This window comes from Daldinia caldariorum, assembly GCF_022478825.1.
Source record: "Daldinia caldariorum strain CBS 122874 unplaced genomic scaffold F4812scaffold_6, whole genome shotgun sequence".
Taxonomy (NCBI): domain Eukaryota; kingdom Fungi; phylum Ascomycota; class Sordariomycetes; order Xylariales; family Hypoxylaceae; genus Daldinia; species Daldinia caldariorum.
The window spans coordinates 1,235,694-1,262,766 of record NW_025953042.1 but is presented as its reverse complement, the minus strand read 5'-3'; the positions used below and the strand labels follow the sequence as shown (position 1 = coordinate 1,262,766).

General features: G+C 48.0%; 7 protein-coding genes across 7 annotated transcripts; 2 read left to right on the top strand and 5 right to left on the bottom strand.

Moving 5' to 3' along the window:
* F4812DRAFT_425266 (RNA polymerase III transcription factor IIIC subunit-domain-containing protein) lies at nt 1–2,715 on the bottom strand. The gene is made up of 5 exons (XM_047933908.1): nt 2,551–2,715; nt 2,319–2,468; nt 2,058–2,260; nt 1,578–1,998; nt 1–1,509 (listed from the first exon to the last, which is right to left on the bottom strand). The coding sequence occupies exons 3-5, from the start codon at nt 2,244–2,246 to the stop codon at nt 275–277; spliced, it is 1,845 nt and encodes a 614-aa protein (XP_047791258.1). The 5' UTR covers nt 2,247–2,260; nt 2,319–2,468; nt 2,551–2,715; the 3' UTR covers nt 1–274.
* Nucleotides 2,716–4,368: 1,653 nt separating this feature from the next.
* F4812DRAFT_470695 (protein phosphatase 2A regulatory B subunit) lies at nt 4,369–7,157 on the top strand (the record flags this gene model as incomplete). Its single annotated transcript, XM_047939006.1, has 4 exons — nt 4,369–4,389; nt 4,531–4,881; nt 4,950–6,205; nt 6,263–7,157. 4 exons carry the CDS (start codon nt 4,369–4,371, stop codon nt 6,633–6,635), a joined length of 2,001 nt encoding a protein of 666 aa, XP_047791257.1. The 3' UTR covers nt 6,636–7,157.
* An 818-nt stretch (nt 7,158–7,975) lies between these two features.
* F4812DRAFT_352512 (phosphatidylserine decarboxylase) lies at nt 7,976–10,048 on the bottom strand. Its single transcript, XM_047931741.1, has 3 exons — nt 9,547–10,048; nt 8,060–9,482; nt 7,976–8,006 (listed from the first exon to the last, which is right to left on the bottom strand). Exons 1-2 carry the CDS (start codon nt 9,939–9,941, stop codon nt 8,270–8,272), a joined length of 1,608 nt encoding a protein of 535 aa, XP_047791256.1. The 5' UTR covers nt 9,942–10,048; the 3' UTR covers nt 7,976–8,006; nt 8,060–8,269.
* A 523-nt stretch (nt 10,049–10,571) lies between these two features.
* On the top strand, nt 10,572–13,841 carry F4812DRAFT_352472 (uncharacterized protein). The gene is made up of 3 exons (XM_047931740.1): nt 10,572–10,865; nt 11,033–11,351; nt 11,422–13,841. The coding sequence occupies exons 2-3, from the start codon at nt 11,082–11,084 to the stop codon at nt 13,348–13,350; spliced, it is 2,199 nt and encodes a 732-aa protein (XP_047791255.1). The 5' UTR covers nt 10,572–10,865; nt 11,033–11,081; the 3' UTR covers nt 13,351–13,841.
* Nucleotides 13,842–13,850: 9 nt separating this feature from the next.
* F4812DRAFT_352403 (V-type ATPase) lies at nt 13,851–17,488 on the bottom strand. The gene is made up of 7 exons (XM_047931739.1): nt 17,150–17,488; nt 16,627–17,070; nt 16,462–16,501; nt 16,355–16,376; nt 16,153–16,286; nt 14,506–16,070; nt 13,851–14,407 (listed from the first exon to the last, which is right to left on the bottom strand). The coding sequence occupies exons 1-7, from the start codon at nt 17,183–17,185 to the stop codon at nt 14,351–14,353; spliced, it is 2,298 nt and encodes a 765-aa protein (XP_047791254.1). The 5' UTR covers nt 17,186–17,488; the 3' UTR covers nt 13,851–14,350.
* A 304-nt stretch (nt 17,489–17,792) lies between these two features.
* On the bottom strand, nt 17,793–19,614 carry F4812DRAFT_458462 (uncharacterized protein; the record flags this gene model as incomplete). The annotated part of the gene is made up of 7 exons (XM_047937369.1): nt 17,793–18,094; nt 18,190–18,386; nt 18,449–18,869; nt 18,928–19,055; nt 19,177–19,347; nt 19,404–19,444; nt 19,501–19,614. 7 exons carry the CDS (start codon nt 19,612–19,614, stop codon nt 17,793–17,795), a joined length of 1,374 nt encoding a protein of 457 aa, XP_047791253.1.
* A 3,232-nt stretch (nt 19,615–22,846) lies between these two features.
* Nucleotides 22,847–26,742, bottom strand: F4812DRAFT_458460 (cysteine proteinase; the record flags this gene model as incomplete). The annotated part of the gene is made up of 8 exons (XM_047937368.1): nt 22,847–22,959; nt 23,009–23,132; nt 23,184–23,498; nt 23,554–24,797; nt 24,848–25,790; nt 25,861–26,323; nt 26,382–26,529; nt 26,610–26,742. 8 exons carry the CDS (start codon nt 26,740–26,742, stop codon nt 22,847–22,849), a joined length of 3,483 nt encoding a protein of 1,160 aa, XP_047791252.1.
* Between the last annotated feature and the right edge of the window lie 331 nt (nt 26,743–27,073).

The window sequence follows — 27,073 nt, the reverse complement described above, 5'->3', positions numbered from 1 at the left end:
GTGCTTTGATCTTTCACTAAGTAGTACTGGTTTGCATTCATTGTTTTAGTACTACGGAACGGCCCGAGATAGCTTCTTTGACGTGACTATGTATGCTACATGCCAAAGTAGGCCAGTTACATACTAGAATCGGTCATCTCACTGGATACCTACTAGGAAACCTATCAAAGGAGTAGTCGCAGAGAAGGTATTAAAAAGAAAAGAGGCTAAGGGGTAAGCAAATAGGTAAATCGGGTATCTTAACGGTATTATCCCCTAGTCGACGTGATGAATGTTACTCGACAGCATCTTCGCCATACTCTTCACCTCCTTCCTCACCATCGCCATTATCGTAGTATCCGTATTCCTCATCCGCGTCCCCCTCCGCATCATCATCGCCATCTAAGTCCTCCACATCCCAAGAATTCATCGGAGTCGCGCCGTCGTTTTCAGCACCGTCGGCTGTCGCATCATCCGGCTCCAGCGTATCATCTCCACCGGGCGTAGACACAGCATCCCCCGCAGCAGACCCAGGCTTCTGCTTCTGCGTGGGGGGAGCCCGGCGCTTATGAAACTTCATATCGAGCTCCTCCATCGGGCGCAGGAAGGGCTCCAGCGTCAGCCCGAGCGGCTTATCCGTGATGTCCGGGAACGGGCGGATCCTGTCCTCGAGGAAGGAATTATACAGGAACCCAGGCTTCTGCGGGTGGTCGTTGTCGGATCCCATGCGGCCCCTCTTAATAGCCACCATCTTAACCTTCATCACCATTTTGACCTTGCTCCACGTGCCCTTGTGATACCACCCCGAATCCTTCAGGTCGCACGTCTCCCTCAGGGGCGCGTTGTCGATGATCCCGCGCACGAAGGGGTCTGTGATGTCGCATACCTGCCAGAACTTGCCGTCCGTGGAGTAGTCCTCGCCGTTCCAGAGGTGGCTGTCGCGGTTCTCGCACACGCGCTTCTTCACCTGGCCCTTGCGGACGACCTCCCAGGGTATCTTCTTCGTCCCGATGATGTTGCGCTCCAGCTTGAAAGCCAGGGTCTGGTAGATGCGGAAGCTGGGGTCGGGGCGCGGGTCCACGCCGTATTTGATAAAGGCGTCTCGCCAGGGTCCGCCTCGGAACTGGTACCCGATGAGCTGGAGGGCGATCCGCAAGACCGAGTCCGAGTAATTTCCTGTTACGCGGTTGAGAATGGCGCGGCGCGTCCAGATGGGTCTTTCGTCCATCAAAGCATGAAGTTGGCTCATGAGTCCTTCTGGCACCTGCATAGCAGGTTCCCGCCTTGGCTTCTCGGGTACGGGATATTGGTTGTTGTTGATGAAGTGGCCATACGAGTGTTTCTTTCTGCCTTGGATATTGACTAACTGCTGCTTCCCTGCCTCGTCTCCTTCAACCTTGGTGTTTGGATTCTGTTCATAGTTGTAGTTAAACCCAATAACTCTGTCTGTGAAGTGCGGTGGAGGTATTATCTCCTGACCAGGACCCGTAGCTACACCAGGGGCGAATTTGATTTTCCGCAGCTTCGAAACTAAGAAAAAAAAAGCATATTAGTAAATTAAGACCAATGATTGGTAATACGTGATCGATTTTCCTTACCTTTCATTGGCAGCATATGCTCAGCGATATTTGTCAAGAAGGAAGGGCTTGTGTTGGCGAACTGGAAATCTGCCAGACCGCGATATCTGTGAGTGGCGTGAATATTTCCGACAGCCTCTACTTGGTAGTCTTCAGGATTGTCTTGCATCTTTCGGAGGATTGACTTAGGTAAATCCCGACGAGCCTGTGAGCTGACTTGGTCAACCCCTGAGGTGGCAGTTGTGCCATCTGAAATATCAACATCGCCTGAGAATGGTTCGTTGCTCCCTCGTTTTCGTTTCCTGCCTGTCCTCTTGGGAACGGTGATTTTGAGCAATATGTTATTAGTGGCTGTATGATGTGACAAAATGGGCTTTGACGCTGGGTTGTCAGGCCGAAACCACAAGGGGACTGAAGCAGGTTCCCCTGAGTCCACGAGAAGCTGCAATGGCTTGGTCAGTTGGTTACAATTTTTCTTTTTGGAAAGGTCGAAATCCCTACCTTCTGGAAGTTAGGATCCGACCCGAAGGTAGCTAGTCCCTTATCAAGGTTGAGAATAACACTGGGATGTTCTATGGCGATTATTTCTCTCGGAGGCACCTCATATATCGGTGCACCTCCCGAGTCATCTGCGTCGTCGACCTCATCAGCTTCATCCGCGTAATATGGCTCGTCTTCGGCTTCCATCATAGTGCTTTAATATACTATCATGCAATATAATAAGCAACCGAAACAAGTTGAGTCCTTATATAATTTACGGACTTATGTGTAGCATGAATACCGTTGTAGTGGCTTGCTTGCATGTCGTGCCAAGTTGTGATGTGATATCTAATATTTGACTAGATTTACAAGCTCTCAAATCCGATAGTGCTTCGGCTGCAAATGCAACGCACAGCTTTTTCTCGACTCTGTCTATCATTTCCTTGTGAGCTTCAGATCATTGAGACTGTTGTTGTTGTAGCTTTGAGTGCCGGGAACCTAGATAGGTACCTACCAAAAAGGGCATATGGCTTCCAAGTCTTATGAAGTTTGTAAGTTCATAAAGTTCATAAGTTGATATGGAGTTAACCGTTGTAAGTTTGAATCTGATACCTACCTAAGTAGGACCAGGAACCGATATAGTGCGACGCACAGTGTAGACTATCACCTGATGTTGAAGATTCAGCCTATGAACAAGGCCCAAGTAAATCTTTTAAAGGTAAAATGCACACTGTACAATTCTGTGGTACGTATCTTGTTTTAACAGGTAAGTGTTACAATTTTGTTATTAAGATCCACAATAATTTACGGCACTTGTTTTGTACCTGCCGAAGCGTTGTACCTACTTTTTTCTTCCTTTTTTTCGGCATAATCTTTTAAACCTTGCTAGACTTGCTATTATGTTATTACCTATTAAACTGAAATTCACCAAAAGGTGGATGTGAATATATTAGGTACACATGCTAGGTATTGCAAATAATATAAATGGCTTGCTGGAAGTCCATGAGACAAGATTCCTGATGATTGTCAATTCAGCCCCGCCAACTAGCTTGTGATTCGACGCGGCTCTGCATCATGAAAGCATAAATCATGTAATGAGCCTGAGCTAACCCCACAGACCGCTACTAGCAGCTTGCCGCTTGCACAAATTATACAAATGCATAATATGCATAATATGCAGGTCCACGAGTACAAGTGGAACTTGCATTATCTAAACGGCCTGACGGCTTAACTGCTCGGGTACCTAACGATACCTACCTAGGTACCTAAGGTATTAGCGGTTGGAAAGGCCGAAAATAATAAAAGGATTCTTAAAACTGGCCATGTTTTGAGACTACCTAACTCCGAAAATTCGAGGATCGGTACCAAATTGAAAAACTCATTCCCAAGACTGGTAGATTAGTAAAACTTTCCCTGTAGAAATGCACAAGTCACACAGCTGATAAAGTCGATATGGTTGCTAGGGTGTATATGATACTTGACTTGAATGGCGGACCTAATATACCTACATGTATTTTGTATTGTACAATACTTCGTCATAGCACTATGGTTGGCTGTGATATTATGTACTGTACCTGTAAACCGTACCCTACCCGCATACATGCGTGTACTTTAATAGACTAATGTACGCTAACTTCTGGGCAGTTACCTAATTGCACATTTGCATACCTACCTAAAGTAGGTACTCTATGTACATTGGTAGGCACGCTGAATTTGTAGGCTGTTTTCCCTTTGGTCCTGTGAAAGTGGCCTGTGGTAGATTACCGGAGTCCCTAAATTGTACAATACAGCCAACGGCCTACGCTTGTTGTAGACGCCAGAAGACGTAGAATCGCTTTCTCCACCTTCCACAACGAATGGACGACGACTCAAACTTCATCTCTGAACTTGTTCAACATCGACCCGTTTCGTTAGTCTCTCTCTCAAACTAAGAGGCTCAATTTGGGCTATGTTGCATGAGCTATTGCTATTTCATTGTTTAACTGCAAACCGGCTGCTAATTCGCTTACTCGACCTATGCGACAGCCACTTCCGCAACGCCGTCCCGCCTCCTTAAGCCTGACTCGTTAATTCATGAGTCTTGCCTGGTACCAAACAGACGGTGAAATCCACAACTTAATTCTACCACTCGTGAACCCGATCACCCACTTCTAAACTTTCTACCATATCGACACATCTCTTTTTGTGCTTCTAAGTACTCGAGCCTTGCTACGGCGACGCGTCTCGAGACGCTATACCCTATCGACTTTCACTCTCCTATAACAATATCCCAAAGAGAAGAGAGAGTCGGGCGTCCCCACCCCGCCGTAAGTAGGGGCCGTGACTTACAAAGATGAAGGGCTTCAGGCGAGCGGTATGTATATATATATACATATACATATATATATTTTCCTTTGCGTGTTTATGTTCCGTAATTCTTTCCAAAGAGTTACCCTTTCCCCATTAGTACCCGTTAGTATATTATTCACGCCGCTAACCAATTACCGCCGAATAGCTCTCGCGAGGTAAGGACAACAAGTCCACCAAGAAGAATAAAGATTCCAAAGATGGCACGGCTTCGCCTTCGTCAAGTGGTTCGAGAGAGACCCAGTCGCCTGTATTGACACCCTCTTCCTCTACTTCGACGCTGAACGATATAAGAAACAAACCCCTCCCTCCCAACAATGCTGGAACACATGGTGGTGATCATGGTGGCCCTGCCTTGCAAGGCCAGGCTGGCCAAGCACCTGGCGCTGGGCCTGACAGGTTTGGCAATGTTGGCGCCCAGCAGTCGCCGAATGGTGCTGCTACTCCTCGACATGGTGGTACTCTTCCGCCAACCGTGGTCATTAGCCCGAGTGCTCCAGTAGGCCCCCCCTTTTCTTTTCTCAAGTGACGAGACATGGAACAGTGGCTAACTTGTCATTTTCGTAGCACATCCCACCCCCTGGTGCAGCGGAGACTATGCCGCACGACCTCGCTCCGCCCAAAGCTGGCTCAAAATCGATTGTGTTTGACCGCCTCCACCAAACACCGAAGGACGTTCCCGAAGGTCTTAGGACGCCTAGAAGACAAAACTCATCGCGATTCGATATCTCTACGCATCGAGAGCTAGAGAAGCTCCCAGGTTTTCATGAAGTACCACCTAACCGACGACAGGAGCTTTTTATGCAGAAGATTGATCAGTGCAACGTCATTTTTGATTTTAACGATGCTAGTGCCGATATGAAGTCCAAGGAAATCAAACGTCTAGCTCTACACGAGCTACTTGATTACGTAGCCAATAACCGCCAAGTTATTACAGAGCCGATGTACCCTCGCGTAGTCGAGATGTTCGCAAAGAACCTGTTTCGCCCGATTCCTCCACCTATGAACCCCCAAGGCGAAGCATTCGATCCCGAAGAAGACGAACCTGTTCTGGAAGTGGCCTGGCCCCATATTCAGGTCGTTTACGAGTTCTTTTTGAGATTTATCGAAAGCCAAGATTTCAACACTAACATCGCTAAAGCATATATCGATCATAGCTTTGTGCTTCAACTCCTAGAACTTTTTGACTCGGAAGATCCACGCGAGAGGGACTTCCTCAAGACGACTCTGCATCGCATCTACGGAAAATTCTTAAACCTCCGCTCTTTCATCCGACGTTCTATTAACAACGTCTTCTTCCAGTTCACTTACGAGACAGAGAGGTTCAATGGCGTGGCCGAGCTACTTGAGATTCTCGGCTCCATTATTAACGGATTTGCCCTGCCTCTCAAAGAAGAACATAAGCTATTTTTGACTAGGGTGTTGCTGCCTCTCCACAAGGTGAAGAGCCTTAGCATGTATCACCCTCAACTCGCCTACTGCATTGTCCAGTTCCTTGAAAAAGACGCCTCGCTTACCGAAGATGTCGTTCTCGGCCTTCTCCGATACTGGCCAAAAGTCAACAGCACCAAGGAGGTTATGTACCTCAATGAGGTTGAAGATATTTTCGAGGTAATGGACCCTGCAGAATTCACAAAGGTTCAGGAGCCTCTCTTCCATCAGCTCGCGAAATCTGTTGCAAGCCCACATTTCCAAGTCGCAGAGCGGGCCTTATATTTCTGGAACAACGAGTATTTCTGCAACCTCGTGAGCGATAACGTCGATATCATCCTACCCATCATGTTCGCACCGCTCTACGAGAATTCTAAGGGACACTGGAACAGGTGAGCTAGTGAAGTCTACCTAGATAGTTGCATATTGAAACTAACAGACTGGAACAGAACAATTCATGGGATGGTGTATAATGCAATGAAGCTCTTTATGGAGATCAACCCGCAGCTCTTCGATGATTGCTCTCATGAGTATACAGAGCAGCAAAATAACGCCGCTGCGAGGGAAGCCCTTCGAGAGAGGAAATGGGCCGCCATCACAGAGCAGGCCAATAAGAGGAAAACGAATGGTGCCTCCGGGAATGGTACTCCAGCTTCAAAGCCGCTTAACATAATGCCGCGAGTTGAGGAAGCCGATTCCGTTACGGAGGATAACCAGAAGAGGTTAGATTCGTTGAAGCTTCAGGATGCTGACCGAACCAATCGCCGCCCCAATACCCACGAGCGTCAAGGTTCGGCAAGCTCCGCACGAAGCCAGCGGTGATCTTAAGAATTCTTGCTCCTCTTCTCTCCTGTGAATCTTCCCCCACGAAGTGCATTTAAGCGATGCTCAATTTTTACGATAGAACTTGTAGGCGATGATGACCTGGTTTACACGAACCTCTTTAAAAAAAAATTCTACTTCGATTTGCACCCAAAACCCAGTGTTTCCAATAAACATGGGGCCGTGCTTCTCGGTCTCACTTCTGCGGTATTTGATGTCGACTAGGACCCTTATGTACGGCCATAACTTGTTATTTTGGTCGCAAACAGATGATGGTTGATTTGGGCTTGATGCGGGCCTAGCAGCCTCTAATCCTTCAATAATACTTTGGATCAAGTCGAGTCCGGGATGTCGAGTGCACGTGAGGTGTTTTTCTTTATTTTAAATTTCCCAGTACATATTTGAGGGCTTCGCATGGCGTTCGAATTCACGCACCGTCTTCGACACTCAAAACTCGGGTGGGATTTAGCAGCTGTGCTCACCGTATGTGAGACGATGTCGATAGTTCGTACGCCTACGAAGCCTGATAAAAGCGGTTATCCTCGAGGAAGAGTGAGAATATATTTGGAGACAACGCAGGGAAAGGGGGGTTTACCATCCATGCTGAGAAGTTGGCGTATATGGCGGTTTCTGAGCGCCAAGTCTACCTAGGGATGGGAGGTAAAAAAAAAGAGGAAAGGGGGAAAGTTTGGTTCTGGGAGGCTAGTTCTGTTGTTGTCATGTGGTAGCAAAGCAGCAAAAAGCAAGCAGCCAGAACTTCTCGATGATGTATGGGAGCTATTTTTCTTGCGTTGTTCTTGTCGATTGTGTCTCAGGATTGACAGGGGAAAAAGAGAGAGAGAGAGTGTGTGTGTGGTTGCAGATCAGATATATCTTTTTTTGTTTCTATCTTTATTATTTTCTCCCTCCCCGTCTGGCGGCTCCGTTCGTGGCGTCTAAAGAGGAAATGGAAATAAGGGAAATGATGACAACAACAACCGCAGCAGCAACAGCAGTAGCAGCAAGAACAATAAGAACAACGATGACGGCTGGTTTAGCTTTGCGAAACGATAATGCAATCTTGATAGACCTAGTTTTTCGTGTACTGATTTCTATGTGAGGTATGTATGTTTCCCTCGTACTGAGACAGTCTTAAGGAGTCTCCTCGACTAGTTGTTCAGGTCATCGTCAGAGGGACTTGATGGTCGTGGTGAGCGTACATGTGTTAGGGACTGAGACATATATCTCTCATCACCAGGAAACCAGTCTGCTAGTGTATTACCCTATCCTTATGCTTAGGTAGGTTACCCAGGTTAATAAATACCCTTCTTCCATGGCTGACGCCACTATAAATTCTACCGTAAAGAGGTAAATTCCCGATCTGACATCGGCCTGCCGGTTTCGCTGTTAGCAAAAGTATCGAGGCGTTAACTACCTAAGCTTACCTGCTATTCATAAATGCAAGTAACATATCACCTCTCTCTTCTACTCCTGTAGCCTGTATCTGGACTTCATTTTACTCATTTGTATTATCGTGGAGATATACATACCACAGCGGCTAGATTAGCAGCTGGCTAGTTTGGTGCAGATACATGCATAACCAACATATATACATCATTCATCCATCCATCCACAGCGCTCCTTATACAAAAACTCTACTCTTCAATATACCCCAACGCCTGGCCCATTTTGACCTTCTGTCCCTTCTCCACAGCCCAGGTGAACCCTCGCTTTGCACCGGGGTTCTCGGCAACTGGGGCTTCGAAGACGAGCACGATGGTGCTGCCGAGCTTGAAGCCGCCTATCTCGTCACCGCGGCGTAGAGCATAGCCACCCAAGACTTTACTAGCCGCCGCATACGAGGCCTCGGAAAAGCCGACGTAGGGCTCGCCACGAGCGGCAGCTTCTTCGGCGGCGCGGTCGGCCGCCGTGTCGGTTAGGAGTGAGTTAGTTCGTAGTTCGCGATCGAAGTTGATGGTGATGGAACCGACGTTTGTTGCGCCTACGGGCACAAAGCTGAAGAAGCCCCATCGCCAACGCCCGAGGAGCACCACGCGCTCATTTAGCGTGAATAAGCCGGGTAAGGTGCGTTGCAGGTACGGCGATACGGAGTATAGCTCACCCGCAAAATGCCGCCGTCGCTCTACCACCCAGTTCGCTGGTGAGTGGAATCGATGGTAGTCGCCCGGAGCTAAGTATATGACTGCATAGTAGAGAGCTGTCCTGTTATCCGGAGATAGGAGCGCATACCAAGGCTTTTCTCCAAGGGCCAAGTCCGCTCGTACCTCAGAAACAGCACCAGGGCTAGACGGGATGGCGGCTTGGTCGCCTAGCTTCTTGCTGGGCGTCTCGTGGGTCTTGTCCGACCCGGATAGAAGATTAGGTAGAGTGTACGATATTCCGTTTACCCGCGCGAATTCCTCGTCCGACGAGATAACTTCTTCGCCGCGGCGCGTTGGCGTAGAAGATTGATCGGGCACATCGTTCTCTTTACCGGACAAGCTAGACGTAGGCGTGTTCTTACCCAGTAGCGCATCAACTGTATATGTCATGCCTTTGACCTGCTCGATGTCGTTGCCCTCAATCTTTCCAAACTGCAGCACACGTCCATCGGAAGGTGATAGCAACGCGTTAGGATTCGGGTCCAGGGGCCGAACACCAGGTTTTAGCGTTCGGTAAAAGAAAGCCGAGAGATTAGGATATGCGCGGAGGTCTGGCTCGGATACTTCATCCAAGTTGACGCCGAATATGAAGGCATATAGTTTGAAGCCAGGTATTCGTAGATAGTAAGGGATAGGGATCTCGTTGAACTTGCCCCATAACCTCGACATTGCCTTTAAAGGCAGAGTTGACATTACCTGTACTTGCCTAAGGACAGCGGGTCAGCCACGAGGTTGACGAAAATAATTGTTGTACGTATCGGAGCGCATACCATGGGCCGTCTGGTCGCACTCGCGCTCGCTTCTTAGGGCGAACACCAGGCTCGTTGCTTTCGGAAGCTTCCTTTTCTAGTCTCTCCTTCTCGCGGGCCTGGGTCTTATAGAACTGCACAAGACCGAGAAATCCAATTCCTAAGCCAACAGGTATAGGATACCACTTGACCTTCGTGTCTTTCAGAGCACTTCGTAGTCTAGACCCAAAACGTTGGCTATTTTGGTATCTTTGCGACGCATGATGAAAACATGCCCTAGACGTCGTTGCAAAATGTTTGGTCGACCGTCCTGACACGGCTGTATACGTTTGTCGAAGCATGCATGGCGATAACTGGAGACTTAGAGCCGGTGTGTGCCCTCGGGCAGACGCCGAGCATAGACTTGCCATTGACATGTCTTATGTCTCTTTAAGATCTTTATAATCGTCTCATTTAAAATTTCCGGGGGAGGAAAAAAAGACCTAGGTATACGCTAATAAAATAAAAATGGCTACCTAGTTCTAAAATCGGTGCGTATCGTATACTGGGGAAGGAAAAAGGAAAATCACTATATAAAGACAATTAAATCCGTTTGATAGAAAGCAATCGTCATAATGAGGAAGAGTTAAATCAAATAAGACCCCGTACAGATACCGGGTTTTTTTTAGTTCTACTGGAACTGAAGCTATCGTGTAAATAATTGGGAAACAATTGAAGGTCTTTAATTCGGCCAAATGCAACAGCGGTGGTGGATTAGGAAGACCCTCAATGACGCAGGGCAGCGCGGGTGGAGCTGAAGAGCTATCCCTATTCAGCTTGGGTAACAAGGCGGCGGCAGCTGGCAGAAGTTCAATCCGTCCACTTTGTCTGTACCTAGGTACCTTTCGTAAGCACGGTCCTTTTAGCCTAGCACCCGAAGGATGCCTTTACCTAACCTTAGGTAGCAGCTTAGGTAGGTATCCACCAAGGTAACTGGTAGAATACCATGGTCGCACATTTTAGGTAAGCGAATGGCTTGGACAGCTTGCATTGATGCATCCTCGTCTCATATGTAACCTGTTGCCGTTGCCGGCGATGACAAGCAGTACAACTGCACTTTCCCGAGTTTATTTCAACTTTGGCAATCCTATTCTCGTTCTTTCCTTTCGGTCAAGTTTAAACTTAGGCCTTCGTTAATTTAACTAGCAAACGTTAATTAATTCTTGCGTACCTCCCTTCCTTTCACATTCATACATATATTCTATTTATACAATCATACATCATAGCGCATAGGTATCTTGCAAGCACCACTTACACTTACACATACACAATACAAGCTACGTGTCTGTTGCGGGAAATCTGTAATCGCTTCTTTTTTTTTTCTCTTTTTCTTTTTTTTGTCTACCTTGACATGTTGCCCATTATCCTTTAAGTGTTGGACTACGCGTAGCAGGGTAGATGTGCAACTCTATTTAGGATTTACTTCCCGCGCCCGTCCTCCCATTTCCCGCTCCTTACCGTCGCCTAGAGCCGTGCTCACACCCCTCCGAGCCTTTCTCTACTAGCCATAAATCACGATGGCGTCCGACTTAGCAGCCGCAGCAAACTTTCCAGCTGAATCGAACTCCGAAACTTTTACACTGCAAATCCTATCGCCTTCCGTAGGCATACCACAACCATTAGCGCTTCGGAAGCTTCCCATAGGCACCACCGTTAAACAGCTAAAGGAGCGCATTCGAGATGTCGTTAGCACTAAACCTGCTGATCAAGCCCAGCGCCTTATCCATAGAGGTCGCTTGCTAGCCCGTGACGACGAGACAATGGCTGATATCTTCGGCCAGGAAACGGTACGTATCTTACTGTTGTAACAGTAAACTTGAGTAGGCAGGTATTCGTCTAACATACCTTTCAATATAGTTGCGCTCTGCGGATCACCAGACACTACATTTAGTGTTACGAGAACTCTCCGACAGTCAGACCACCACTTCGGGCCAGCCCTCGGCTGGAGCAAACCCTCTTCCTCAGCACCCGCCACACCCGCCACACCCGAGCGCCTTTCCTTTCCAACCTGACCCTCAGGTGCGCGTTGGCATTCCTCATTACCATGGCATAGGCTTTGGTTTCCAAAGGCCTATTCCTGGGATACCTGTTGCAGGCCAGCCAATGATGCCTCCGCCTGGTTCTTCTTCGCAACAGTATAGCCAGTGGGCAAGATCCATGAATGCTCACTTAGGAGCTCGCGACCAGAACCAACGAACAGCTACTACCGGAGCGCAAGGCACACCTATCCCGGGCGCAAGAGGAACGCCGGGAACAAGTACACCTGGAAGGACTGCTTCGCCGTTCCAACCAGAGGTGACACGTACCACTATCCGTGAAAGCACTGGTCCTAATGGATTGCATTGGAGAATAACTTACAACGAAACGTTTGTGAATCCACCACAGAGACCGGGAAATCCTTGGGGCCCTCAAGCACGCCCTGGTCCGAATGGGAGCCAGTTTTCGGATAATGACGCGCATAACATTCTGCGGGCTGCAGATACTAGCGCGGCGACCAGGGCCATGGCCGACGCCATGCGAAGGAATGCTAGCAGCTCTTCCCTGGCAAGCCTTGCTCCTGGTCAAGCTCAACATCCCATCCCACCTGGGATTACTACGCCATTAATTCCATCTCGAGGAGGCAGCGCTACTGCCACGCCAGATCCGCTTAGAGCAGCTGGCCAACCCAGGATCCTACCTGTACAGCAAAACCAAACTCAAGCGCCTTCATCTCAAAATACGCCGGAAGTGTACATTCTTTCTTCTCCGAGTGGACCTCGTGCTCTACTGCTTAATGGCAGCTTAGATACATACTTCAGTCCTCCGGCTCGGACCACAAATCCGCCGACGGGCATACCGTTTGCGCAGAGACAGTTTCCGCTTACGTTTGGCAATGCCTTGCATCCTCAATATACAGCGCCGGTGCCAACGCCAGCAACGCAGTCGCATATACCCTCAGCTGGACCAAGCCACACAGGCGGCCACCGAGAACATAATGCTGCCCAAGCACAGCATCAACATCAGGTCCAACAGCAGCATGGCTTACATCAAGTTCATCAGGTGCCGCATATAGGACACGCCGTAGCCCGTGCAGATAACCCACAAATTCAGGCGATCAGAATAGCTCATATATGGCCTCATATCTGGCTGATTACTCGCCTGGGCGTTTTCATTTGGTTGTTCTCGTCGCCAAATTCCAGCTGGTCGCGTTGGTTTTTCATTATCGGGGCTTCCATCGCGATATTTCTAGCCCGTACCGGACTTTTGACTCCTGTAGCTGACCAACTGTGGGTTCCTTTCCGCCGACGTCTTGAAAATCTGATACCTTTTGCCGATGGCCACCATGATGTACAAGTCAACGCACGAGGCGGCGGAGCCCAGGGCGCGAATAACGGCGCTGTAGCAGACGGCCAACGGCAAGAAAGGGAATTACGACCAGCTGATACAGCGGCCAGGCTGGTACAGCAACGACGAAATGCCAATGCTAACTGGCTGATGGACCAAGCTAGGAGATTAGAGCGTGCCGGTATACTGTTCCTTGCTAGTATTGCCCCAGGAGTTGCCGAGAGGCATATTGCGCAAGTTGAAGCTGAGGCACGAGCTGAGCGGATACGACGGGAGGAGGCCGAGGCTGCTGCCGCCGCAGCTCAGCAGTCTGAGGGCCAAGAGAATGCAGAACAGGCTGGGGAAAGTGATACTGCTACTGCCGCTGCCAGTGAGGAGTCAGGCAGTTGGAATCAGACACCAGAGGGAGAACGAGGCAACGAGAGACCGCCTGCTGCAGAGGAGCCACTTGTAGCCCTATAAACCTGCTGCTAGGATGAAGGTATTGCAATTTTGCATTTCTTTAAGTGAGTCGTGGGTAAGAGCTATAGGGGCACACCTATAGCTCGTAAACCACAATCTTACGTGCCCTGTGATCAAGAAAGAGAAAAAAGAAAGGAGCTTGGTCAAAATAATACCAGATGGGACCTCAGCCCGAGGCCGAGACCCCCCCTTTTTTGGGTTTGTCTGTTAAGATCTTGTTGATGGCGTAAGGGAAGAAAGGGGCTTTTGTGTATTGCATGTATGTACTGTACCTAATGTTTCCGGAGTTGGCGCTGAGGTGCGAGGGAGTGAGGGACTGAAATGCATATCAATGAATAACGGGCCTGATAGGGGCTGGCTTAGCTATCTACGTTAGGTACCTACCTAGCTCTTGCAATAAACGGACGAACAGAAAGATGAACAGAAAGGCAGAATACGACGTGGGTAATGAATGTAAATCATGTCGAATTGAAAAACTATTCTCTACGACTGATGCTAATATTGTTTTGTTCCTGGTGCGTTCGGTATGAGATGCATATTCGTATCTCCCCTACCTAAGCTATAACTACCTGTTTAATGAAGATGTTTTACTCACTTCTTATCGTGTACATATACTCTCAACTCCGACCAATTCTCTCACTGTGTGTGTCTTGCGTATATTAGGTATAGGACCTCCGTTAATACTTGTCCAAAAACTCGGACAACAACCACAACCACACCCAACCAGTCAAGCAGAAAAGTACCAATTGAATTGTAAAATTGATAACAGTACCCTAGCACTGCTTAATTGTTTAGCTTGCTCAGTTACCTGCTAGTCGATAGATAGAAGGAGCTTATACTCATTCCTCATCGCCATCGACCGAACTTGGGCTTTTGTTCTCTCTATGTACACACTACTACAACAACAACTACTGCTACTATATCCGATCGCGCCTTAAGAAGAAAAGTACTTTGCATAAAACTTCGGACATTTAAATACCTCTACGTCTCTTTTTGCGCTTTACTCGTCCATAACGGCGGCGAACTTGTCCAACATGTTCTGCTGGATGGCCTCGTACTGTTAACTGAATTAACATCATATCGCCATACACATACAGACAGTCTTATACCGCCTCGTAGAAACGGATCTGGTGTTTTCGAATTGGGGTTACATACCTTCTTACCAACAACCTCTGCTCCCTCGTTTGGGATCTCGAACTTAAGGCTTCGCAATTTCGCCTGGAGGTCACTCGTGGCCTCGCGGACCTTAGCCCAGCTCAGACCCTGCGCAACAGCCTTCTGCGCCTCGTCGTGGAAGCCGACCATGAGCTTCATCATCCATTCTGTCTTCCAGATGGGGCAGAACTGGTCGTAGTCCGAGTAACCGTTCTGCTGCAGGAAGTCTTCCTTCAATAACGTCGCAATGTCCAGAGTGATCTTGTCCGGATCCGACAGCGCTGATTTACCGACTAGCTGTACCACCTGATCTAGTTCTTCCGAATCAGATAGCAGCTGCTTGATGCGGTCGCGCAAACGCGGGAAGTCGGGGTAATCTTTCTCATACCACTTATCCAGTGTGTTTGTGTACTTGCTGTATGACAAGGATGTGTTAATAGACGGGAAATGCTTCCGCTGCGCGAGTCTCTTGTCGAGACCCCAGAAGACTTGGACGATACTCAGGGTCGAACTAGTGACAGGATCGGAGAAATCACCACCGGGAGGGCTGACAGCACCGACGATGCTGACACTGCCTTCACGCTCGGGTGAACCTAGGCAGTTTGTCCTTCCTGCACGTTCGTAGAAACTGGCCAGCTTAGCAGAAAGGTAAGCAGGGAAACCTTGGTCAGCAGGCATTTCACCAAGACGACCGGAAATTTCACGCAGGGCTTCTGCCCATCGGGATGTCGAGTCAGCCATCATAGCGACGTTCATGCCTTGGTCACGGAAGTACTCGGCGACAGTGATACCCGTATAGATAGAGGCTTCTCGGGCGGCGACGGGCATATTGGAAGTGTTGGCGATTAGGGTAGTTCGCTTCATGATGGGCTCCTTGCGGCCCTCAACCTCGATGGATAGCTCGGGGAAATCCTTCAAGACTTCAGCCATCTCGTTACCGCGCTCGCCACAACCAACGTAGACGATGACGTCGCTGTTGGAGAACTTGGAGACGGACTGCGAAATGACAGTCTTGCCACAGCCGAAAGCACCGGGAATAGCCACAGTACCACCTTGTACACTGGGGAAAAGGGCGTCCAGAACTCGCTGGCCGACAACGAAGGGCTTGTCGGCCGAGAGCTTCTCGGTCGAGGGTCGCGCAACACGGACGGGCCAGGTGTGCATCATTCCGTACTCGGTCTTGGTACCGTTGAAATCGAGCTCAAGAATCTTCTCGTCGACTGTGTACTCGCCCTTTTCTGCAATTCTGGTGATGGTTCCCCTTGCTCGCGGCGGCAGAAGAATCTTGTGTACCTTAATGAAGGAGTTCTCGAAGACGGTTCCCCATACGTCACCACCAGAAATGTGATCGCCAACCTTCATGGTAGGTGTGAACTCCCACTTCTTGGTTCGGTCGAGAGCGGGGGCTGCGATACCACGGGGGATGTAGATACTGTTAGACTGCTGGGAGATTTTCTCGAGGGGTCGTTGAATTCCATCGTAGATGTTGTGTAATAAGCCGGGGCCGAGTTCGACGGAGAGAGGTGTACCAGTACGGTGAACGGGATCACCCACGGTTATACCAGCTATACTTGAACATTAGCTTATATACCTAGGTCGGTATAATTCCTTGGCATTGCCTCGCAAGGTATAACAAGGAGCACGCACCGGTCTCTTCGTAGACTTGGATGGTAGCTTGGTCGCCGCTAATTCGAATGACTTCACCGACTAAGTTATCGTGGCCTACTCTTACAAGCTCGTACATGGCAACTCCGATCATGTCCTCGGCCACGATGACGGGTCTAGTCAGACAATCTGTTAGCTTTGTAACTGTGTATTATATGTATATGTATTGCAGCATTTTACGAACCCAGAGACGGAGTAGATCTTGCCTGTACGCATACGTAAATAGTCAGCTCATCAGACTAATACCAATATAAAAAAAACAAAAAAAAAAAAACAGAGCTAATTACATACCACTGTTGAGCGTTTCTTCGCCATTTGTGGCTTTCTCTGACTATATGCACGAGAAATGTTAGATATCCAAGTCGCAAAAGGGTTGGGATGGGACAGGTTAAGCTGCTTTGTTTCGTTGCAGGTTTTACTGCGAATTGGACGTAGAGGGGAGGCAGCTAAGCTTACCGGAGCCATCTTGGAAGTCTCTGTGGGTTTGGGAAGCGGCTCTGCAGCTGGAGAGACAGGTGAGATAGATATTGTTGGAGCTATTAAGGGTGAAGCTAAAGGTGACGAGACCGGCGTCGATGTGGTGAATGTTGTAGTAGTAGTTGGGATGGTGTTAGGTGTGGTAGCAGTAGTAGTATTAGTGGCAGTAGTGGTGGCTATAGTGTTAGTGCTAGTATTAGCGGTATCAGCTGGTGATAGCCGCGGGCTGGGAGGTAGTGGTTGATTAGAAGCTTCAGCTAATAGTGCTGTGGCTTTAGCGTGTCTAGCGGCTCTGTCGGGGTTATTAGAGCTGCCAGGTGACGCAAATTGCGCAGGGCTCAAGGTAGGCGTGACTGGTCGACTTGAACTCGGACTTGTACTTTGGCCGTGGTTTCCCCGCCGCTCGATCAGCTCCACTAAAGACTTGAAAGCAGAAGTTAGTAATCAGTAACGCGATTGCTCCATTGAGTAACGCTTAAAGGGGGGTAGGTTAGGCACATACAGGCCGGGCCCGCAGCGTCGGTCGTAGGCCGAGCATGCAAACGCGTTTATGCGGTGTAAACCGTCTTGATTTAATTGGTGAGTTTAGTTGTCTTTGACGAGGTACGGTTTAAACCACCAAGTAGTTAAATGGTGATGATAAAATCTGAAATTGTTGTTGTAAACTCAACAAGGCTGATTATGATTATACCTTACTTATACGCGTAGGTTGCATTCCGGGAGATGTACCCAGGTACCTAGGTAGGTAATTGATTACGACCAGTTAGGTACTGCCCAGGGAAACGAGAACAAGGAAGCTACAAGTATTAAGTACAAGTAACCTCCCTCCTAGGAACTTGGAAGTTGTCTCAATTATGAAATCCCCCCCGCCTTTATAATTATACCTAGCACCGATAAAAAGATATCTGCTTTCACAATCATTTCATAACGAGCATGCTTAAGTTAGTTACAATATACGAAGAATATAGAAACGTTATCAATACCTACAATATCAATTTACCACACTTTCAGTACCTAACCTAATGAGATCCCCCCTCCTCCCTTATCCTACAACCAGCGTAACGGAGCGGCGTTATCATGATAATTATTACACTACTAATACAACCCAACCCAACCCATTATCTTACCAATCCCGCTTCCCCTTCCTAAATATGAACCTGACCAAGCTTCTCTGAAATCCCATCCTTACCATTAACACTATCGGCACCGTCGACCCGGTCCGGAATCTGTTCCCACGCCTGGTCCTCGCCCGCGCCCCGTACCCACCGCGGTAACGTCTGGATCGAGTCGACGACGAGGTGGCCGATCCTCGTCCACAGGTCCCCCTTAATTCTAATCCAGTCTTGGTCCTCGTACCTCTCGCAAACGGTCTGGCCGATCCGCACGGCGCGGAATAGCTTGATGCCGTGGCCGTCTTCGTCCAGATTGTGTATCCGGGCGACTTGTTCTGTTTATATATCAAAGTTTAGCCATAATTACTTATAAGAGGTAGGCCACTAAACATGTGTAAGTAAGGTTGGATATGAATAGACTAGCACGCACCGTAAACCGGAGTTAGTTTCCCAACCTGTGGAACATAAGCGGCGATGTTGTCGAGCTCGAGCGGCGGACAAGCTTGCGATACGTACGCGAGGATATCAAGTCGGATTTTCCATTCGAGCAACCTTACTTTGCTCTCGATCGGGACCCAGTCCTGATTGTTCAGTGCGATGTATAAGGGGTTGACATTTATGTGGTGCCTATTAGCTGTGGGTAAGTACAGGACGCATATAAAGTCCAAGGGGCGACTGCAAAGACTTACATGAGGAAGAAATCGAACTTGGGTTCCTTTCCGGGGTGGAATGCCGCGGAGGCGCTCTGGTATATTGCCGAATGGTACATCTCTGCAGTTCTCTCCTCTAGTTCTTCGGGCTCGACCTTTACTCTGCTCGCCAGCTCAACAATGTCATCCCATGCTTTGGCAAATACCCCCTTTTCCACTTTGGCTAGCTCATCTACACCACAAACGGCTGTGGAAAGCTTCTTATTTGCCTTTGCTTCTCTGAGTAGACTCTCAATGCTAGGCATCGGTTTTGTATTCGACTTAGCAGCCTCTTCGGTCGTGAGAAGAAACTTCTTCATCTGATCGTTGTGGACCAACGCTTGAGCTAGTGCCATGGCGATAATGGCGGGCTGCTTCCATTCGACACCATACATCAACTGTATGATAGGATGAATGATGGCTTTTCGGAGCGTCAGTAAGCATTGCCAACCAAACTTTCGTTCCTTAGGGGAGCTTACAGGAGGTCATTCGAATCTGTATATCCTCACTTCTCTCATCTCCCTTGAACATATATTCGAGTAGAGCCTTCTCCCAACCTAGCTTGTCGATCTCGCTTTGGAAATATTCTAGGAACGTATTATAGTATCTTTAATTAGGTTAGTAAATTTGTTAGTAATAGGGTAGAAACGTCCATGAGTCTAATTTAATTCCGACGATTGCGATGGGGATAGGGTTATTGGGAAACGACGTCCTCCAGTTCGACTTACTCGCCTTTGCCAAAAAATTTCTTGGCCTTCTCCCAATCTCCCATCTCCTTGACGATATCCTCGCGGACCTTGCTGGATGGTCTTTGGTACGCCTTGTTGACATCGTAGCACCTTTTCAGTTGGTCGGGCGAAGCACCTGTGCCGTATAGAGCCAGGAGTTGATGACTTATACTAGAGAAGCAGTTAATGCTTTGGTCTAAGACTGACGTTATACTATGGAAGTTTACTGGTTATGGAATCCCTCTTCGTTGAAGAAAACGTGATGTTTCTAAGGTTTAAGTTAGCATTATACCCCCTTTCCATGGCCAGGGCTAAACAACATACGTCTAGATCCTCCTGTAACAGCTCAGTCGTCTTCTTCGCCGAAGCTTCATCCTGCTGAATATTCCAAAGCCCAGTATTGTCGGGCGTGATGTGGATACGATGGGCCGTCGCCATATTTGCAAACTTTGTATAGGTTAAGGGCTTAGTGGATCGAGATAGTATATTGCGTCTAGCAACTCCCGGAGATAAGTTACAGAAGTTCATGAGTTCTTTACTAGGTGCCTTTTGTAAAACTTTTATTTATAGCTGTAAGTGGAGTATATATGTACTTTGTGCCCTTCTAAGTTCTCACACTTGAAGACATACAGTGACAAGTACGTATTAGGAAATTCAAATAGCTGGTTGGATGAGACATGCGGAGAAGGTATCCGCTTGTACAAGATGGTCAGATTCAACAATAACGGGAATCGCGAAAGGTCCGTGGAGTCCGGAAGCCTAGCACAGGTTAAGTGGCTTGGCTTCACGGTTCTGTTTCCAATTATCATCCTATAAACTATAAACCTGGAACGGCTCTATAAGCAAATGCCGGCTGCTTATCAACCGCATATTAACTTAGCGGCCTTCGGCTTTTCGTCTAGTAGGCGAGCTCGCCCCTAAGCGGATGGATGTTGGTCTTATTACTAACTTCTCCGGGTTAAGTCCTCAACCGTTCCTGAAGTCGACGTATAATACATACCTAATACATATGTGATATGTGACATCATCCGCATCGTTTTGCAACGCTATGCAGTGACGACTACTTGATACGTTGAAACCCTTGTCGTATTGCACATGAACTTTATTTAGGTTAGGTAGGTATTTTGAGGGGATTCAAAGACGAGTACCAACATTCAATTACGAATTTATTGGGATTTTCGGTAGTTATAAGTGGACTGACTAGCTTTGTCTAGGTAACGTAAGACATAACTACGATGGCAACATTTCTTTGTTGATAGACTTATATAAGAGGTATGATGACTTTTATTTATTATAGGTAGTTAACTTATATATTGGTACGAGGTTCCCATTAATTTAGTCGGTTATGAATTAATACAAATTACTGTGTTCTAAGTATTATGACAATTTTCTATCAGGTACCTATGCTTATGGAAAAATGATAAGAATTATACACAGAGGTGCTCATAATCAGTTGTGTAAATAACTCTATTCTTGGATATAAACAAATATCTAGGCAAATGTTTAGTCGATATACACTACTCACTCAGACAAATCAAGGTATCGGCAAGGTCAACACAACGGCGAGAACTCCACGTGATGTGCTCTCTTGTTGCCCTCCCCCACAACGACTCCTCTACCACTTGCTGTTATTCCCCAGGGTAACGACTGTCCCAGCAACAAAGGCCGTAGAAACGAGTTGATGTTAATCAGCATGGGAAAAGTTCACCTGCGTAAATAGAACTAAGGCACTTATATCCGAAACTTTGCATTATTATAATATACCACCTGCCACGCTATCATGCTATCATGCTCCTCGCCGTATTAGTTCATATGTCAATCTTTCTTCTATTGGCAACACGATAATAAAGAGCCTTTCAATTCCTATTCCTGGTAGTTGGATATGTGCAAACAATACCACTACCATTCCAAGTGCCCCACGCCCAACTGCCACTCCATCCTCGGGTTCAAGAAGCGCAACCGGTACTGTCCCAAAGCACTTAAAGCCAGGCGCCTCGGACGCTGCTCGACAGGCACCCAAGTAGCAGGCGTGTTCCACATTGTGGACTCGGAAACCCGTTGTGATATTTGTCAGCAGCAAGGCAACACGACCTGCCTGGATCAACCACAACCACAACCACAACAACAACAACATCACCAGGACAAACATCAAGATCAATTCTTACTTGATCATCACAATGCCCACGGCCAAGTTGAAGCCCAAGCCCAAACCCAAAGTCATGCCCAAGCCCCCGTCCCAGCCTCGCCCTCTACTCCCGGCGCCGTCCAAGCCCGCGCCCAAAGACACGAAGAAAAGCCAGAACGACAGCAGCAACAACAAAGACTTATTCGGGATCGTCTTCGAGACAGCCCTAGCGGACATGGAACACACCTTCAACAACGCAGACGCGGGCGCGGGACTTCGCAATAGCTACGAGGCAGCAGTAGCCTAGAACGCTCCTCACGCCGAAGCAGAAGTCATAATGCCCCAAACCCCGGCGAAGGAGAAGGAGAAGAGTAAGACCACCGGCAAACAAGCGCGAAACCGCCGCGCCAAATCCCCAGCTCGAGATGCTTCTCCCGCTCCCACCCCCACCCCCGTCGAAGAAGCCGAGCGTTATCCTTACGGCTTCAACCCCGTGGATACCGTGGGCAAGTATATCTACGATTACGAGGGTGAAGAAGAAGATGAAGAAGAAGAAGAGTTGGACGACTACGAATGATATGTAAAATTAACGAGCCCTTCGCATCCAATGAATGAGCTTGGGGGTACTTATTTTCTTCGAGCTTATGGATTCTCTCTACCGATACCTACCACCGAGCAAGTAAGTACCTAAAGTAGCAGGCCGCCGAGCATCGTTACTTTGCCAACACGCTACTAATAAATAATCGCAAAGGAAACGAGAAAAAACCGCGAACGACACGCTTAATATTGGATGGGTAGTATCGCAATAAACAGACAGAGGTCTTTAATATAGGAATGGTCAGCCCTATGTAGGTGCCTAGGTACCTAGTTAGTCCACGCCCACGCCCTTGCCCTTGTTTCGTTCGCTATTCCATCGCACAACGCATTGCATTAGGTAGCTTACAGAGAATAAACAAACATAAGCCTTTGCATGTAGGTACGCAGGTAATTTCTCTATACAACAACTCTATACACGCATGCCCTGCAAAGGATAGAACTCGATTGTACGTAGTAGAGCAGGCCCAAATTTGTCCCGACCCTGGGGTCTCTTGCATCTAGATCCACGAATTCAATGCCTCGCGGTTAAGTCCGCTTTGCCAGTTTTGCAACTGCTGTGCGCCATGGAGAGATGCCTTGCTCGCCCCCAAAACCTTGTTTCATTGCCTTGGACACGCTTCTGTGTGACCGCTCTTCTGTATTCTTTTGTTCGACTAACCATGCTGTATTAACAGGTCCAATTGGCCTTCACCCCTCCCGGTTTGATCCCTCGTTGCCTTACCCGCTGCGTGTTTTCGAATTTCCTGCGCATGTCTTAGGGGACGAGAGAAAAAATGCCGCAGAAAACCAATAACGACTTCGTACGAAAGGTATGTCCGGGTCGTCGGTCATCAGTCGTCGGCCGAAATCTTCAATGAGCTCCTCTAGCGGTGCTTAGCTGGCCCTAGAGGGGGGACAAGAAGCACATCTGCACTCCTTGTAATGGGCTTCGATAAAATATGTAGGACCCTACTTGAGGAACATTTCTCCTCCATTCCGCGTTGTTCTTGTCCGATCCAGATGATCCAATCCAAGCACGACGTCGTCTTCTATCGTGCCTCCCTCGTCGAAAAGCACATCGTCTGCGTCACATTAGCTGCATATTATAAATACCATCAAATCATCTCTTACCGTCGTTGATATAGGTCGGCTTCTGGAATCGTCGCACTATTGCGAATTTGATCTTCTCAAATGCTTTGCCCTTGATGCCCGTTCGGGCCTCCAGTCGCTTCTTTGTCTCCGAGAAGAGTTCACCCTGACCTGAATTAGTCCTATCTCTGTTTTTAGTGTAGGTCGTATGGCTTACCTCTTTGAGGAGGAATTTGAACGGGATTCCATGGACCCGATTAGCATCATTCTGGAAATGAATGACTTTGATGAAATCCCTTTCATCAGCTTCTAATTCCTCTTCCGGAATTCGCTCTGCTATCACATCGGTGTAATCATTAATACTAAGGACCGGATAGTTAGGCGCAAGTTCCCGGTGAAATTTATGATGATGGATCTCGTAAACCCTAATTCGGCCGCCTTCGCGTTCGTCCTGGATTTGCGCCTTCTTCACAAACGCCTGAACAAGGTCTTCAATGTGCCCTTGCTTATTAACCAAGACATCAAAGGTTTCCTAGAAATTTTCTCATTAGGTACATATTCCATATGCGTACTTCAGAAGAACTTACGGCCTTTGTCATGCCTTCGCTCAGCCAAGTCACCTTGACATTCTTCTTCGTATCCAGCTCCGCAAGGCTCATATCTAGAACTTCGAAGAAGAGTGAGTTGGACTTGGTCTGCAGGGTTTGTTGGGTGTAGTTATTCGGATTCAATATGGTGCCGAGGTTTTGGCTAACAGCCCTTCTAACCGCCGACTTAGGACTTCCCGTGGAGGCATTGGCCGTGAAGAAGCGGATATGAGTAGGATCTACGCCCAGCTCCTCACCTACTCTCTCCGAAAGTTGGTCGTATGTAATCTTCGTGCTTAACGTAAGAATGAAACTCTGGTAATCGGTCTTCTCGCAGCGAGGATGGGGGTCGAATCGAACCTCTCGCTTGTTGCAGAGGAAATCGTAGAATCCCTTGGCGTCATCATATCGGTCCCATCGCTTGGGTGTTTCCTCCGAGTTCTTTTCTCCAAGGCGAGGGAGCTTGCCGAGAAGTTCACCCGACTTTCGCTCGGTGATCTTCTGGAAGCATATGATATCGCCATCTTGGAGCTCAGCAGCTTTCAAGGTTTGTTTCGCCTTAAGACTCTCAATCATTGCTGGTTTAATTTCCTCCCACATAGCTAATTGTTCGCCAGAAGGTAACTTGTCACCCCACCCCATCCTCTTGGCAATTATTGGCACTAGATCTTCTACCTTTTTTTCTCTGCTCACATAGATATGGCCCACTCCTTCGAGAGTTTGCCTCTCAGAATCGAAGTGTTTCAGGAAGAGAAGGATCAGGTCGTTCTTTACGATGACGCCGTTAGCATTGCTCTGGTAGGTGGGCCAAATAGCACGCCCTTCGGCGTCAACCTCATCTGCAACTTCTGCCCACACTCTCAGAGCATAATCTCGAGTGGTTGTAGCCATGCGCTGATAGGTTTCTTCAATTGTCGGTCTCGTGTCCATAATCGGCTGATCAGGCCTAGTGGTCTTATTCTGGCGATTTACCATGATCCACAAACGTATTCTCTTGGGATCTTGATTGGTATCCTGGGCAATGAGCCCGACAAGCTCCTCAATTGTAGTTTGCTTTTTGGTACGGTAAAACCTAGGGGCTGCTGGATCTTCAGCAGGATTAGACTCGAAGTTCGTGAGGTCAGTGGAGCCGTGGTGTTTGAACGTCTCTCCCGTGATGACTTTAACAGGTAGGTAAAGGTGTTGCTCCTCACGTTCTCTTCTCTTGGCCTCACGCGCAGCCGCCTCTTCGTCCAAACGTTTTTCTGATTTCAATAAATTAGCTTAGTCCCGAATTCACGTTGAAGAAACTTACGCAGATGCGGCGGGCAATCCTCTTTCCTGACTGGCGTCAAGACTTGATCCAAGCGGGATTCTCGGATGTAAACCAACATGTATGCACTCATCTGTCGCATAATCGGAGACTTCTTCTGGAGACCTGCACGGGACTGCAAAAGTGAGGCTGGGTATTCGCCCCCAAAATTCTCTTCCAAAGTTTCTCGGATGGTTGCCTTTGTGACTTTGTCATCGTCGAACTTGTAGAACCAACCATCTTTGTTGGGCTTGAGGTAAGCATAGTAATGGCCCGCATTCAAATCTCCGCTGTGCACCAATACACCATGCAGTTTGTATATCCACGGTTCAGACTTGTCCGCATCTTGGTCCAGGTAAGGGGTCAGATCTAGAACCTCGGGAAATTCGAAACGGTCGTTGATCTTCATCATCGTATCGCGCTGGATGTCGTACTCGAACCGCTTTAAATGTAGATGTAATACCTCCGGAAAGCTCTTGAAAATCACACCCTTGCGAGCGTCCTGGTACTTGTACTCATCACCTGCCCAATACTTGTTGTCGCCATCAAGAGTCTCTTGCTGGATATAGTCTTTGAAACTCTCCTCAAGATTAGGTATCCCTCGAACGTTGAGTTGGATATCCCAGAAGTCTTCAATTCGGCTGGATTCATATTCAACATCAATACAAGAGACATACGTCTTTACTTTCCCGCTGAGCATCCGCGGAAGAGCGTCTTCAGCCGCGGTGCCCTTCATCCTCTCCTCCATGCGTTCAATTAGCTTGCGGGACAACTCTTGCACGTCTTGCTGCTCAAAAATATGTCGTGTGTCCCAACCAAAAGACTTTGTTAGCTCATTGGTGCCCACGGCCTGGTTCGAAATCTGAAGCTGGTAAAATAGTCTCTGAAGTGTGTAGGCACTATTAGTTATGCTTTCGTCTTCTGCAGTCGGGATTTCGTACACGGCCTAAAATCTGTTAATAAAAATTCTCTCGTACTTTGAAAAAGTCTCATCCACGGAAACTGTGTTATCTAACCTTTCGAAAAGCATTTGTGAAATAGAGCGACTGCAGTAGCGAATTAAGGTAGCATGTGGCACCCTGGTTCTTCAAACCAACATATCCGGTTTCCTTCTTCGAATCGTAGTTATTGAAGTTGTGCCACAATACGCCTGTCTCGTCTTTGACCACTCTGACGTAGGCGGTGATATTGACGGAGTCGTTCTCGACTAGCGGGTGGCCAGAATTATCCCATGGTTGCTGAAACATCTTCCTCAGTTCGAGGAACCGTGTGAAACCCCAATCACTCTCCTCCTTCGTAAATCGGTGGTGGGCAGTATGGTGGTAAAAGAGGGACGGGTCGTTGATATTCCACATGACCAGCCCGAACTGCACACAGCAGCTCCAATCCTCGGGTATGCTGTTGGCATCTTGGAAGCCGTGCTCAAGATATACCGAGGACTGGTCGACATTGTTTCCAAAAGGGAAAAGCAGAATTCGCCTGCTCAACCAAGTCAGCAAGCTAGCTCCTCGAGTAAGAGTATCACATATCTGCTGACCAAGGATGTCCGCCTGCTTGAAATACGGGGCCGTGTTCTTTCTTAGAGAGCGCTCTCCAATTTTGTACCGTCCATGTATTGATGACATCCTCTAAAATCTCAGGTTCGTCTAGGAGAGGCGGTAGTACTATCTCTTTCATGGCCTCATCTGGAACGGGAGAGCTTGTTAGTGGGAACGTCTGCTAAAGGAAATATATCCAATCTAGGCTGTCTAGGGCTTGCACGCACAATCGGTAGCCAGGATAGGAGTCTCGAGGTTCTCAGCATCGTTATCCAGCTGCTCTGGATTGATCTCTGTAACCTGGTCCTTCTCATTTAGAGTCGGTTGGACGACCATCTCGTCCTGGGTGTCGACCACCATCTCGTTCGGCGAGTGGATCTCGGGATCGTAGCTCTGATAGGTAAAGGATACCGTTAGCTGGCTTTGAATCTCTAGGTTTGTGATTGGAATTAGAGAGTTGGCTTGGTGTTGGCTTGTGGAAGCCTAGGTAAAATAGGGCGCGCACGAATAGAAAAAGATTGTTCAATAAAGAGACTTTCGCGTGGCGTTCCCTTCGGCGGAGTCGAGTAGCGAATGTAGTTGAAGTAGTTCAGTGGTTCAATAGTGCTAGAAATAGAGATACGGGCTTACCATGGTTACCTATGGTTTATTTAACACTATATCTCTTGAGTATCTGCTGCCGACTTCCAGG

Excerpts from the sequence above, each read along its gene's own strand:
- F4812DRAFT_352512 (XM_047931741.1), bottom strand. The coding sequence starts at position 9,941 with ATGTCAATGGCAAGTCTATGCTCGGCGTCTGCCCGAGGGCACACACCG. Across the intron at positions 9,483-9,546 it reads GTGCGACCAGACGGCCCATG|GCAAGTACAGGTAATGTCAA; the intron begins GTATGCGCTCCG and ends CGCTGTCCTTAG.
- F4812DRAFT_352472 (XM_047931740.1), top strand. The coding sequence starts at position 11,082 with ATGGCGTCCGACTTAGCAGCCGCAGCAAACTTTCCAGCTGAATCGAAC. Across the intron at positions 11,352-11,421 it reads ATATCTTCGGCCAGGAAACG|TTGCGCTCTGCGGATCACCA; the intron begins GTACGTATCTTA and ends CTTTCAATATAG.
- F4812DRAFT_425266 (XM_047933908.1), bottom strand. The coding sequence starts at position 2,246 with ATGATGGAAGCCGAAGACGAGCCATATTACGCGGATGAAGCTGATGAG. Across the intron at positions 1,999-2,057 it reads CGGATCCTAACTTCCAGAAG|CTTCTCGTGGACTCAGGGGA; the intron begins GTAGGGATTTCG and ends AAGCCATTGCAG. Across the intron at positions 1,510-1,577 it reads GCATATGCTGCCAATGAAAG|TTTCGAAGCTGCGGAAAATC; the intron begins GTAAGGAAAATC and ends TTTTTTTCTTAG.
- F4812DRAFT_352403 (XM_047931739.1), bottom strand. The coding sequence starts at position 17,185 with ATGCTCGGCCTACGACCGACGCTGCGGGCCCGGCCT. Across the intron at positions 16,377-16,461 it reads CGAAGAAACGCTCAACAGTG|GCAAGATCTACTCCGTCTCT; the intron begins GTATGTAATTAG and ends GTATGCGTACAG. Across the intron at positions 16,287-16,354 it reads AAGATCTACTCCGTCTCTGG|ACCCGTCATCGTGGCCGAGG; the intron begins GTTCGTAAAATG and ends TTGTCTGACTAG.